This window comes from Rattus norvegicus, chromosome 5 (genome assembly GCF_036323735.1).
Source record: "Rattus norvegicus strain BN/NHsdMcwi chromosome 5, GRCr8, whole genome shotgun sequence".
Lineage (NCBI taxonomy): Eukaryota > Metazoa > Chordata > Mammalia > Rodentia > Muridae > Rattus > Rattus norvegicus.
In genome coordinates, this window is record NC_086023.1 from 85160668 (window position 1) to 85175857 (window position 15190).

Sequence of the window (15190 nt, forward strand, 5' to 3'; positions counted from 1 at the left end):
TAAACATTCTATAAGTAGTAATTAATAATAATAAAAGAAGATTGTGAACTGAAAACTGCGGATGGCACCCAGTTGTGAGCTCTGACTTTCACACACACACACACACACACACACACACACACACACACACACACACACACACACAGATTGAGAGAGAGAGAGAGAGAGAGAGAGAGAGAGAGAGAGAGAGAGAGAGAGAGAGAGAGAGGAGAGAGAGGTCTATTGCCCCATGAACAAACATGTACACACATAGGTAAAAGAAAAGTTCAGGACACAAACACAACAACTGACATCTTTATCCTGGGTTTTAATCTTCAGCATTGTGAGAAAATATGTCCCTCTAGTCTGAAACATCCAGTCTCTCGTACTGTGCTCTGGAAGACTTGGAAGTCTAGGTGGAGCAGTAAGCATCCTCTGACGAAAACAAAGAAGGAATGAGGATGTTGCTCCAAGCCAGTTCCCCGCCTGAACCAAGCCCAGAGGTCAGATGACTTCCTGGGATGAAAGCCAGCTTCCTCTTGCTGTTCCTCCAGAAGCTGGTCAGCAAACGCTTTCTCCTTCCTGTTTTACTCTTCGGTCTTCTAACTTCCCTCCTGAGATGGGCTTATTAATTCTAGAACAAAACCAAAAGTGAGAATGCTAAGGTTGGCACTCTCACTTCCTCTTGCTCTCTAGCCAGTATACCTTTGAATACAATATTTACAGAGGGGCAACCGCTGGGAGAGAAGGGGCAGGGGCCCCAGGGACTCTGCCCTGCCACCATTTACAGTTCGTCATGCTTTCTCACGGCCTCCGCTGGTTGCAGAAAATGCCAGGATGATGCCTCTCTTGCATCTGGCTGGGACTCTGATCATGGCATTGTTCCTTTCCTGCCTGAGACCAGGAAGCTTGAATCCCTGCATAGAGGTATGTGTCTGGATCGCAGAAGATTGTTCCCTTTCCGGTTAGCCTCCCTTATTTCTCAAACTGTCCTCAGCTCAGGGCTTTCTGCATGTGTTCCGATTAGTTTATTTTGCACGAAGGAGTTAAACTAACAAAAACAAACTTGAGAAGCTGTGGCAACAAAAAGACTCAGTGTTAACACCGGGCAGGATCAGGCAGTCAGTGGTGTCTTGTTCCCTGTACGGCGTCTGAGTCATGATTTAGAGACTTGAAATTAGTAAAACTAGTTTAAAGTCGTTGTTCTGTGACCTGTCTGAGAGACCTCAAAGAAGTTACTGAACGTCTCTGAGGCCAGTATTCACAGGATGAAAGAATGACCGTGATCACTAGAAATACGAAGGAAGCCTGTTAATATCAGTGCTTTCTGTGGGAGTTCTGAACACTCAGCTTTTGGTAGTCATTCCTTCCCTTTCCAAATCAGGCGAAGGTAGCTGATGCTTAAGAAGCATCTTTGAGGGATGTGGCTCAGCAGGTAAGCCTGTTGATAGTCCGACTTCAACCTTCAAGCCCCACGAGGTGGAGGCAGAGAGTCTCCTCCTCTGAGTTGCAGGTGACTGCCTTGGCAGGTGTGTGTATGCATGAGCATACACGCAAATGAATAAATGTAACGATTTTCTTAAATGAAAGAATCTCTATTAAAAAAAAAACAAAACAAAAAACCAAAGAGATTTTTTAACTGGGCTTTCAGTATTCTGCAACTTATTCTAGATGATAAAGAAATGGGAAGGAGGGACGGATGGAGACAGAGACATGTAAAACAAAAGCTAAGGGGGCTGGGGATTTAGCTCAGTGGTAGAGCGCTTACCTAGGAAGCACAAGGCCCTGGGTTCGGTCCCCAGTTCCGAAAAAAAGAACAAAAAAAAAAAAACAAAAAAAAAAACAAAAAAAAAAAAAAACAAAAGCTAAGGCAATCACTCCCCTTTTGGTGGAATACTGAGGAATGAGTAATGTGACCCATGACTCATTCCTGTTTTCCTCCTTCACAGCCTTTTCATTTATGTTAGATGCTCACAGTAGTACTGAGCAAACAAGGAAGGAATTCAGGGTGAGGTAGACTCAGCAGTTCAGAACAGGTACACTGAGTTAAGACACACGGTGTTCACATGGGAAAAAAATATTATTAACTTAAAGAAGTTACAATCCCAGTGTCTTGCTTTCTGATTCCTCAGGTACAATGATAGAGATAGCATTTACAATCACTGTCACACTGAGATAATATATCTCTGACTTGGTGTCACTGGTATCAACTCTCAAAGCTTGCCTGGTCCTTCCGTAGGCCAGGTCTCAGTGCTCTTGGCCTTGTCTTAATTCCCCTTGTCATGTCTTCAGGGGCGAGCACTGACTGGTTTCCTAATTTATAGCCCTTTCTATAAACACACTTACTTTTTTGTGTGTTGTTATTGGTCCAGATGATTTAGATTTAACAAATTACTCCTTTATATCCTTATAATAACTCTTAAGAGCTATAATTGCTTCATCCCACAGGACTGCTTACTCTACCCACCTATTCCTCACCTAGATCACGGCTGTCATATGCTAAAATTATGGAATCCCCAGATATATTTTAATATTTACCTATGGTCAAATTGAAAAATTAAAAATAAATGGATGAAATCAGTTTCAGTGAATTTTTTATGTAATCAAATATAATTAAGCAATTATTTTATGTTTAATTTTTAATATAGGGTATTAGACATTTAGCAATATTTTTGGTTTGCTGTACATTTTTATTTATCCTATGCATGTTGTTTCATAGCTGCTGTGTGTAGCTTATAGCTACAATACTGTAATGTGGGGCTTTGATTTCAGGATTTATTTTTTTTATTTAAAGTAGATCTCTGTGTAAATGTGTCCTCGGGGTGATTTTTCTTGATTGCCTCATGTATATTTTCCCTTTAGCCTCTCAATATGCTCTTTTATTGATCATATCATTTTGCATTTTGTCTTTATTTTTACTCCATTTATCCTTTCTTTTGTGTAGAAGTCACAAGAAGGTAGGATTACTGCTTGCTTTATCAGCGTGCCAACAGTGCCTCTCAATGGTTCTCAACCTTCTTAATGCTGAGACCCTTAATACAGTTCCTCTGGTTGTGGTGACCCCCAACTATAAACTTATTTTTGTTGTTACTTTATAACTATAATTTTATTACTGTTTTGAACTAACTATCCCATATAAGCTATGTGATGTGCAACTCCTATAAAAGGGCTGTTTGACCCTGAAATGGGTTGCAAATAGGTCACAGACCACAGATTGAGAACCACTGGCCTAGATCATAATAGTCTTTGGTTGTATGTATTGTATGTAGGAAACCAATGAAAGAATGACTTCTGAACAACATTTGATGACCGCATGTTGTGCCTATAGTTTCTCCAAGCTGTAAGGCTCTCCTTCCATGCCTGTTAGCTAGTTTATCTGCATTTGTTCCCACTCATTATTTGCTTATAATCTTTTCTCCTTATGACATACATATTTTTTCCTTTTCCACACAGTTCCTTGCTCATCTTTCCCAATCTGAATCTAGAATCTGTGTCTAGCTTTTCAGCTTTAGCAGAACAAGACATACTATTTGGCTTAAGCAGTCCTCTGTCCCATCAATTAGACAATATTTATCATTCATTCATCAAAAAATGTCTACTGAGCACAGAGAGGTCACTATCCCCCTTTCTGAGCCTCGAAAACAAAATAGCAAACAAAAATCATCAGAGCATCAAAGCTCATGGTTCATTTCATCAAATGAAAGGCATTTGGAAAATATTGTATAGACTATAGATTTGCCTGGCCATCAAAACCTGTGAAGGGAATAAAAGAAGGTAAGAGAAGAGTTTCTGACTGGTGACTTACTCTATTAGATTCATTGTCTTCAAGGATCCTATGATGAGTACTATCTTAGGGTTTCTATTCCTGCACAAACATCATGACCAAGAAGCAAGCTGGGGAGGAAAGAGTTTGTTCAGCTTACACTTCCACATTGATGTTAATCACCCAAGGAACTCAGGACAGGAACTCTGGCAGGTTAGGAAGCAGGAGCTGATGCAGAGGCTAGGGAGTGATATTACTTACTGCCTTGTTTCCCCTGGCTTGTTCTGCTTGCTCTCTTAGAAAACCCAGGACTACCAGCACAGGAATGGTACTACCCACAATGCTCTAGGTCCTTTTTTCTTGATCACCTTGATCACTAGTTGAGAAAATGCCTTAGAGCTGGATCCCATGAAGGCATTTCCTCAAGGGAGGCTCCTTTGACTGTTGTAACTCCAACTTGTGTCAAGTTGACCCACAAAACCAGCCAGTACAAATACAATTTAAGTAGACATGTACGAAGGATCCTGAATATATACAAATTCTTTGACTGTATGTGTATTACCCCATCTTTTTATTTTCTTCGTTTTTAAAGGATTTTTTGAAGATTAGTATAAAATACATAAGATGTAAGTAAATGCTAATATGTAGCAAAAAGTCAATAGTAGCCAATGTTAATTAACATTAATATTTATCACTTTAATTAATGCAAGCTTTGAGATAAGCTCTGATCTCATTTAGCCCTTTGAGAATTCCATTGCTTTTAAATAAAAGAAAACAAAACTCACTGGGTTAAACAAAGCATTTGCTGGATGAAATCATATAGTTATGACATCACATGGAATGCATTGCATAGAATTCACAATGAATGTGAGAAAACAGATAAAAATAGGCGGAGACTCTGATAGAGAACACACTCGACCTTGAGTACTATTTTCCACCACTGGAATCCATGCACTCAAAGACTGCCTCTGATCCCAGTACCAAACTGGGAAAGTCAATGAGCCTAAGAACCAAAAGCAATTGTCAAAAATAGGTCAGTAGCTAGGACATGTCTGTACATTTTTATTAGTATTCTCCATGTGGCTATATATAATGAAGATAATTAGTTAGAATGGCAATAATTTTACATAAAACTCTGTACAAACCTACATGTATTTTACATAAAACTAGTGAGGTTCATAGAAAATATTATAAAAAAAAACTAACCATCACACAAACAAACAAAGCTTTGTCCCACACTCAGTATTCCTTAGTTCTTTATATAGGGTTAAGGACTCCTGTATAGATAGGGTCATGGACTCTGTCCATGGTAGCATGTCTAGTTGTTGTCTTTTTTCAACTCAAGTTAGGCAGTCATGTTAGTAAGACTTTGTGGGTGTAGCTTTTGACATTAGGAAACACAGTATCACAGTAAAGTTCCTGACCTTTTGACCCTCATATTCTTTCAGCTTCTTCTGCTGCAATGATCCCTGATCTGTAGATATGGGAGTTGTGTTGTACATGTACTTGGCTCCAGATTCCTGAATTTTCATTGGCTGTGATTTCTGTAATGATCTTTGTTTATAGTGTGGGAGAAATCATCTTCCCCAGAGAAGAGTCCAGCAGTTGGTTACTAAATACCAACCGGTCATTGCTGAAAACATATATATAAGTAATATTACGCAAGCCGACCAGGTAGTACTTATATAATACAGGCATATATATATATATATATATATATATATATATATGTATATACACACACACACAAACACACATACACTTACACATAAACATATACATTAATGAAAAAAAGATACCATGGATTTGAAAAAGAGCAAAGAAAAGGGAATAAGAACTTGAAGAGAGGAAAAGGAAAGGGGAAATGATATAATTATAATTTCAAAGAACAATAATATAAAAGATGTACTTTGTACCAAGTGACACAGAACACATGTGATAAAACCAAGGTTTTCAGACTTGACGGTCATTTAACACCTGATTTCACTGTTCTTCATTTAATTATAATTTTGTTGGAGCAGAATGTTAACACGTTGAGAATGCAAGGAACATTTTTTCTTCCTGATATGTAGAATAAGATGTTTTATAAACATGAAGAGGTAGGTAAATGAATGGAGAAGGATGGATATGAGGCCATATCCCAGAAATGCCAGTGCTTGTGTGGTAGAGGCAATTAGATAGGAAGTTCAATGTTATCTTTGACTGTATAGCTAATTTAAAAGAAGACTGGGCTATCTGAAAGCTTGTTTAAAAACAAAATAAATCACGAAGAATGGATGGATAGGTGGATGGTATATTGATTAGCATGTATATGGGAGTTTTACCATCTCATTATTCATCTTTGGAGAGGAGTGGGAACACATACAGTCGAAAAGAATAACATTTTGTGTGATTTTTTACAGGTACTTCCTAATATTACCTACCAATGCATGGATCAGAATCTCAGCAAAATCCCTCATGACATCCCTTATTCAACCAAGAACCTAGATCTGAGCTTCAACCCCCTGAAGATCTTAAGAAGCTATAGCTTCTCCAATTTCTCACAACTTCAGTGGCTGGATTTATCCAGGTAATGAATGAGTTTTATTTGCTGCAGACTGTGAAGTAGTTATTTCTATATCACTGCATTTTTGGCTCAGAAGACCTAGATGTTTCTAAGTAAATTTCCTTTACTCATCTATTCAGTAGACTTAGTCCTTGCTGTAAATCCTTGGGACAGTTACTTTTATTTACCTGGTTTCTATTTGGTAGGCAGCTAAATAAGAATATCAAAGGGCAGTTCTAACTTCTATATTATTTTAAACTATTTCATTAGGTATTTATGGATCACATATTATATGATATACATCTAAGCTACAGAACAAAAATTTATAGATACAAAACCCATACTCCTAATTATTAAGCAGGATAAAAATCTTCTTTAATAAGTTAAAGTCATGTCCTGGTTAATGGACACATAGCACAAATCAAACGAATGTTAACCAAACTAATACTGTAGTTTACAACAAACGTAAGTAATAAAATATGGGAAAATATGGGCAACACAATTTGTCCTTTAGAAGAAGAGCTGTTTTTTTTATGTGTGTGAGAGGATCAGAAAAGATTTTGGTATGTGAGTAGGTTTGCAAGATACCTGAAATATTTAAAATAGAAAAGAGGGTAGAGAATAAGAAAAGCAATACCTTCAGAAAAAGATGCCAATATCCAAGCAATACATCTACTGTGGGCAAGAAATAGTTGCTATAGTACCCAGTCTTAAAGAGTATATTTTTATCAAGCCTTCCCCTCAGGGCTCAGATGACTCCAATAAGCAGTGTCCCCCAGACACAACAGGACTGATGCACATATTCACAGAGACTGGCAGCATGCTCAGGGCCTGCACTGGTTCAAGTGTGGGGAAGAAAAGCAAATATGGTTTCCATCTGTAACCAGGAAGTTATCTACAATTGGTACCAATCTGTGGAGGAAAAATTAGTTTTCTTCAATAAAGTCTCACTGGAGTAGACAACCAACAGCAACAGAAAATTCCCTTTCTGATTCAGGGCAGCATGCCATTTGTGGGGATATAGAAACTGTTAACCAATATGTCATGTGGGAAGCTCAATCTTTTTTATTGGTTAAATTTGCTCTTTGACAATTTCATACATCTATCTAATGCATTCTGCTACTCTTACCTTCACACACACACTGAGTTCCCTCTTATCCCTGTTAGCCCTAACTTCTTCCAAAATATCTCCACCCTATATTCATATCATGTTTATTGCTTGACCCACTGATTTTAACCAGGTTCTCTGTGTGACCATAGGTTTAGTACTACATTTTGGAGACTAGTGAGCTTAACTATTTGATAAACAACTAAGACCAATGACAGTCTCTCCCTAAGAATCTAAATTTCAGCAGGGAGAAAATGATCCCATGGTCCTCTCCAGGATCAGTAGATTTCTGTTGCCAAGTACAATGCAGAGAAACACAGCTGCTATGGTTTGCAAAAACTGTGTCATGCCCCATATATAGCACCTCCTCTCCCTGTCCCTTGACTCTTACATTTCTGTCAGATCACTCTTCCTCAATATTCCTTGACCCTTTGAGGGAATGTTACAAATGTTCATTTCAGTGGTGACCACAGAACTATCTTTTGTTTCTAGTGTCTTGCAGATCTAAGAATATCCACATTCACTACTCTTTACTCTAAAGGGAAGTGACTTTTGTTAATAGGTATAAGTGTAATTATTTAGACAGTAGTATGGTGCCATGCTAATTTTACTAAAACACAATAATCACTGTCCTCTCTACACCCCACATATTAGGCTTGTAGACGTTTCTAATCCACTTTTTTTGACCAGGGTAACAATATTAGCTTTGGATAGCCTTCTGTAGGATGGGACAAAAATCTAATCCAAAAAAGGTTTGTCATCTCTAGAATAGTTATGCCAGCATTTCGTCATTGGACACTCCTGGCAGGTTCATATTATAGTTCATAGGGGTCATGCCTAGAAGACACCAGAAATGATTTTCCAAAATCACTGCACCTTTCTGCTGAAAGCTACCCAGCAGGGAGAAAAGCTTCGAGCTCTGCTTCAGCTTTACACCCGTGGGTTGTAATAATTAGGGGCATCCTTAAATGTTGAAGTAGATAATGAGCCTCTTTTCTGCCATGTTCATAAAACTACAGAAAATTTTCAAATATTTTTTTCTAAAATCTCTTGACAAAGATAAAGAGAATGGTATTAAAAGTCTTCTGAAGAGCAGACATTACTGTTAAAAGTTAGTAAACTAGAAAACGTCTTATATTCTTTGAGGGATGATAGATAGCACATTCCAAATATAGAGGGCAACAGCTCTGTTGGGAGAAGCACAATGGAGCCCATGCTTTCCCCAACGTTTACAACTGTGTGATCTGTTACATATTATTTTTCCTTTGTCTCAGTCTTCCCTCCTATTAAAAGAAAATTATACTCCATGGTGAAAAGTTACTAACTGAAAGATTATTAAAATTATTTAGTGAGTTTTGTGAGTTTAAAAACATGCTATCATAATCACTTTATTAAATTGTACATTTGAATTATCCCGGTGAGATTTTAAGGGGACTGAGATAGGCAGGCAGGTAAAAAAATAAACAAAATAATCTCTTTTTAATAAAGATGATATAACTTTTCATCCTGTATAATTGAGCATTGTTCTACAATGTAATGTAAGAGCATTCCTTAAAGGCTTTGAATGTGTCCTCAGGAAAAATGCAAGTTCCTCTTCCCTTAGCTGGCAGGATATTTTGCATTACAGTAGAGAAGACAAGGCAACAAGGCACTCCTGTGCCTTTCCACAGGAAGATTAATGTGTAGAAACTAGACAGGGCTCCTAAGAATAATTTGCTCTAGATCAGCTAGTCCTCATTTCTTTCTAGAAACATACATACTTCTTGTGGCTAAGAAAACTAGGTTTTCAGTGTAAGGGAATATCAGGGTGGGGAGGTGGGAAGGTGGGGTGATTGGGGAGGGGAAACACCCTTATAGAAGGGGGAGTGAGATGGGATTGGGGGCTTATGGACAGAAAACTGGTAAAGGGAATAACATTTGAAATTTAAATAAAAATACCCAATAAAAATCTGAAAACAAACAAACAAGCAAACAAAGCAAAGAACAAACAAACAAAAAAAAGAAATCTGGATTTTGAAGGATCTGAGTGACTAATCTATGGCAAAATTGCTTACTTAACTAGACTAGAGTCAAGCTTACATCTCTTGCTTCTAAGCTTAGAGTTTTTTCACTCTATTTCTCTAAAGTTATGAGATCAATATTATCAGATAGAAACAGAGATATATCCCTTTTGCCCTTATTTGTATATATATATGACATTTACATGTATTACATATACATGTATTTACATATATTAAATGTAAATATATATATATATGATTATGAGCAATAAAATGATAACCGAAAGTGGGAACTTGAGAAACAATCAAAAATTTTTTTAAGTATAAAAATATTCTTTTTAAAGTTTGTATAAAATTTTTCCATGTGGTGTGGCTATTTCATGCTTACATCTTAATAGTACATTTTTGAAACATTTTTGCTGATGAAAAATCGAATTTCTGTATCTTAGGAAGTATTTATCAGTTTCCTTTCTGTGATGTTTGTCTATCTCAGTCTTTCTTTCCAGTTTGATTATTTCACTTTCTCATTTATCTTAAGACCTTTCAAATATTTTTAGATTCATTCATCATATTTTTTTTATAATTTACTAATAGTTTTATGTAATAAAATGTGTTTGGCCTTTATAACTTTAGAGATTTTTTTTTATTAACTTGAGTATTTCTTATTTACATTTCGAGTGTTATTCCCTTTCCCGGTTTCCGGGCAAATATCTTTGCCTCATTTAGAATTGGAATGACAAAAATTCACAGAAAATAATGAGTTCTCAAATCATGCAGGAAGAGAGTAAGCATAGCTGCATGTCTCTCTCTTGAAATTGTCTTTTTAACATATCCATACCTTTTGTCAAATTACTAATAAATAGCTAAATCACAAACCAAAACTATTTTATTTCCTATGAATATTCCAGAGAGAATAGGAAAAGTGAGGGAAGGTAATTGGTTTAGATTTGAAAATGACTCCTTTGCTAAATGTATCTGGCATGCATGTGTGATGCGGTCTATAATGCATCACTGTTGGCTGCCTATGAGTTCTGTTGCCAGCTTGTCTCTGAGTGTTTTGTATAGTACAGCTTACATCTATCTTGGGATGAAATTTAGAAGACTTTATTGAGCTTATGAGTCTCTACTTTATTTGCAACCCAGTCTTGCTACACCATTTTTATTAGCTGTTTGCAGTGTCTTGTTGCCCTGCAGCCACAGAGACTGTGTGGTGGCTCCTCCACGGGGCACACTCGCTTTCTACTCCAGCTTCTGGATCTGTTGTTGACTTCATCTATTCTTCACATTCACTCATATTTATCATTGAAATTCCCACTTACTTATTCTCAGCATTGTCGGCTTTCATCTCCTGAGAGAGGGTTAATTCTTTTGATGTGAACGTTCATAGCCCATTTTCTTCTTCTTCCGTAAAACCTACTCATGTCACCAATTATTAACATTTACCTGTGATAATGACAGGTTTAATATACCTAGTCATCATATACGAGTTGAATTTTGTAAACAATGTGATTCTTGACACTTGGCACCTATGTGTCATTATTTATGCATTTAATATTGACTTTCACCAGTCATCATGACTAACTGACAATGATCACCCATATTGCCTATGCCCATTAGGTGTAAAATTATATCTATGTGCGGAAAGAAATGCCTAAGTTAATCTAAGGCTACTCCATATCCTATTCAACAGTCTTTATGTGCCCCAGTTATTGATCTTAAATTGATTTTCTTCTGATGGATTTGCTGCCCTACATGATATGTTAGTTTATCATCACTGCAGCAAGTGTGAAAATGACAAATCTACAGAGTTCCTTTCCTGCTCACACCATTGTCATCTGCTTTGCTATGTATAGTTTTTCTTTTCACAATAACATGGTATATCATATTTTTGTATCATGGAGTGGCAGGGACAGTTACATTCTCAGAAAGTCTTTAGGCAAAAGTGCATAATTGGTATCTCTTCTTCTCCTTAGGTGTGAAATTGAGACAATTGAAGACAAGGCATGGCATGGCTTAAACCAGCTCTCAACCTTGGTACTGACAGGAAACCCTATCAAGAGTTTTTCCCCAGGAAGTTTTTCTGGACTAACAAATTTAGAGAATCTGGTGGCTGTGGAGACAAAAATGACCTCTCTAGAGGGTTTCCATATTGGACAGCTTATATCCTTAAAGAAACTAAATGTGGCTCATAATCTTATACATTCCTTTAAGTTACCTGAATATTTTTCTAATCTGACAAACCTAGAACATGTGGATCTTTCTTATAACTATATTCAAACTATTTCTGTCAAAGACTTACAGTTTCTACGTGAAAATCCCCAAGTCAATCTCTCTTTAGACCTGTCTTTAAACCCAATTGACTCCATTCAAGCCCAAGCCTTTCAGGGAATTAGGCTCCATGAATTGACTCTAAGAAGTAATTTTAATAGCTCAAATGTACTGAAAATGTGCCTTCAAAACATGACTGGTTTACATGTCCATCGGTTGATCTTGGGAGAATTTAAAAATGAAAGGAATCTGGAAAGTTTTGACCGTTCTGTCATGGAAGGACTATGCAATGTGAGCATTGATGAGTTCAGGTTAACATATATAAATCATTTTTCAGATGATATTTATAATCTCAATTGCTTGGCAAATATTTCTGCAATGTCTTTCACAGGTGTACATATAAAACACATAGCAGATGTTCCTAGACATTTCAAATGGCAATCCTTATCAATCATTAGATGTCATCTTAAGCCTTTTCCAAAGCTGAGTCTACCTTTTCTTAAAAGTTGGACTTTAACTACCAACAGAGAGGATATCAGCTTTGGTCAGTTGGCTCTGCCAAGTCTCAGATATCTAGATCTTAGTAGAAATGCCATGAGCTTTAGAGGTTGCTGTTCTTATTCTGATTTTGGAACAAACAACCTGAAGTACTTAGACCTCAGCTTCAATGGTGTCATCCTGATGAGTGCCAACTTCATGGGTCTAGAAGAGCTGGAATACCTGGACTTTCAGCACTCCACTTTAAAAAAGGTCACAGAATTCTCAGTGTTCTTATCTCTTGAAAAACTTCTTTACCTTGACATCTCTTACACTAATACCAAAATTGACTTTGATGGCATATTTCTTGGCTTGATCAGTCTCAACACTTTAAAAATGGCTGGCAATTCTTTCAAAGACAACACCCTTTCAAATGTCTTTACAAACACAACAAACTTAACATTCCTGGATCTTTCTAAATGCCAACTGGAACAGATATCTAGGGGGGTATTTGACACACTCTACAGACTCCAGTTATTAAACATGAGTCACAACAACCTACTGTTTCTGGATCCATCCCATTATAAACAGCTGTACTCCCTCAGGACTCTTGATTGCAGTTTCAATCGCATAGAGACATCCAAAGGAATACTGCAACATTTTCCAAAGAGTCTAGCCGTCTTCAATCTGACTAATAATTCTGTTGCTTGTATATGTGAATATCAGAATTTCTTGCAGTGGGTCAAGGACCAGAAAATGTTCTTGGTGAATGTTGAACAAATGAAATGTGCATCACCTATAGACATGAAGGCCTCCCTGGTGTTGGATTTTACGAATTCCACCTGTTATATATACAAGACTATCATCAGTGTATCGGTGGTCAGTGTGCTTGTGGTAGCCACTGTAGCATTTCTGATATACCACTTCTATTTTCACCTGATACTTATTGCTGGCTGTAAAAAGTACAGCAGAGGAGAAAGCATCTATGATGCATTTGTGATCTACTCGAGCCAGAATGAGGACTGGGTGAGAAACGAGCTGGTAAAGAATTTAGAAGAAGGAGTGCCCCGCTTTCAGCTTTGCCTTCATTACAGGGACTTTATTCCTGGTGTAGCCATTGCTGCCAACATCATCCAGGAAGGCTTCCACAAGAGCCGGAAAGTTATTGTGGTGGTGTCTAGACACTTTATCCAGAGCCGTTGGTGTATCTTTGAATATGAGATTGCTCAGACATGGCAGTTTCTGAGTAGCCGCTCTGGCATCATCTTCATTGTCCTTGAGAAAGTGGAGAAGTCCTTGCTGAGGCAGCAGGTCGAATTGTATCGCCTTCTTAGCAGAAACACCTACCTCGAGTGGGAGGACAATGCTCTGGGGAGGCACATCTTCTGGAGAAGACTCAAAAAAGCCCTGTTGGATGGAAAAGCCTTGAATCCAGATGAAACATCAGAGGAAGAACAAGAAGCAACAACTTTGACCTGAGGAGTACAAAACTCTGCGCCTAAAACCCATTATGTTTACAATTTCCGAATGCTACAGTTCATCTGGGTTTCTGCTGTGGACAGGGAGTCCAGGGAGCACGAGGCTTCTAACCTCAACGACCTCACAGGGCACAAGGAAGTAGCAATGTGATGAAACCCCATACTTTCCATGTGTATCAGGTGTATGAATTAAGCAACTCAGGCAAAGAATCATAATCAGCAAAGTTTACTCTTATAAAACCTAAGGAGAGGAGGCTAAGGCCCAGTGAGAACAGAAAGGAACATCATTCTTCTCTGGATCTTTGAATATAAGCACAACATGTAGTGTGCTGCAGTTACCTTAGAAGAGTTTTGATCATTTAAACTGAAGTGAATGTTTCCTTCCTTTCCCTTTTTCTATTGAATATAATTTAAATGGCACTGACTCTTTTTGAGAGACCCTCATTCAAATTTCTTCTTCCATTTTCTGTCAGTTTCTTTTTTTAAATCTAGTTCTACAAGAAATATGACTGATACATGCTCAAAGATATCCTGGTCAATCCTTAGAATGCTATATTTATAAAATAAAAAATTTTAGTGTACTTTTATTTTTTAAAATCAGTTATTTTTCCTTGCCTTGACTATAAACTCATATCATAAATAAGATTGTCATAGGTATGCTAGGAATGCCCACATTAAGTACAATTTTTCAGAAAGTGTATAAAATATACTGTCATTTTGTCACTGGGTGTCAGTCTTAAGTTATTACCTACTAAGTTATGGATGTCACAGAATCAGTGTTAAAAATAATTTGCTTGATAGAAATATTTTTAATCAGAAAAGAAAAGTGCAGGGGAGTGCAGGAACAGAAATCATAACTTGGTCATTTATTCTTGATTATTCCAGAGCCATAGAAGCTCACACAACTAGATAGTGAGACTAGATAGGCTGACATTGAGGTTCCTTCTCAGCAAGGATACTGTCTGACGGACTTATACCTCCTTTCTGGGAGGCAAGGAGGCCTGACATTCTTTTCCTTTCTCATTTCCATTGTCAGACATGCTTTGTGAGATGGAGGAGTGTTGGGAGTACACATTTCTGCTTTTCCCTTATTCCAGTCATCATGAACACTATATATATATATATATATATATATATTGCATATACACAGTATGTGTGTGCATGCGTGTGTGTGTGTGTGTGTGTGTGTGTGTGTGTGTGTGAGTGTGTGTGTGCTTGTGAGTACCTGTATGTGTGTTAAGGTTAAGGAGCACAGAGTAGTTCTATATTGTTGATGGGGCATTAAGTAGTTGAGCCAATTCAGAAAAGTATGGAGGTTTTTTGATAAAAGAAACCAAACTAGAACTATTATAAGATTTAAAAATGTAAATTTCCAAACAAACCAACAAATAAATAAATTGGATTTCCTAATCCATTATGACAATATTCACAATGTTCAAATTATGGAAACAACCCCAATCTCCACTGGCAGGTTAATGCATAGAGATCATGTGTTATATACTTGCAGTGGAATGAGATTTGACTTTGAAAAGGAAAGAAAACTTGCTATTTGTGACCAGATGGATTAAGGTG

At 37.3% G+C, this 15190-nt stretch overlaps 1 protein-coding gene across 1 annotated transcript; it reads left to right on the forward strand.

Moving 5' to 3' along the window:
* Positions 1 to 579: 579 nt before the first annotated feature.
* Tlr4 (toll-like receptor 4) lies at positions 580 to 14215 on the forward strand. Its single transcript, NM_019178.2, has 3 exons — positions 580 to 906; positions 6145 to 6311; positions 11369 to 14215. Exons 1-3 carry the CDS (start codon positions 817 to 819, stop codon positions 13617 to 13619), a joined length of 2508 nt encoding a protein of 835 aa, NP_062051.2. The 5' UTR covers positions 580 to 816; the 3' UTR covers positions 13620 to 14215.
* Positions 14216 to 15190: the final 975 nt, after the last annotated feature.

What these genes read in the sequence shown, in the direction of transcription:
- Tlr4 (NM_019178.2), top strand. Translation starts at nt 817, where the DNA reads ATGATGCCTCTCTTGCATCTGGCTGGGACTCTGATCATGGCATTGTTC. An exon ending in GCTTGAATCCCTGCATAGAG is followed by an intron (nt 907 to 6,144) that starts GTATGTGTCTGG and finishes GATTTTTTACAG; the next exon opens with GTACTTCCTAATATTACCTA. An exon ending in CAGTGGCTGGATTTATCCAG is followed by an intron (nt 6,312 to 11,368) that starts GTAATGAATGAG and finishes TCTTCTCCTTAG; the next exon opens with GTGTGAAATTGAGACAATTG.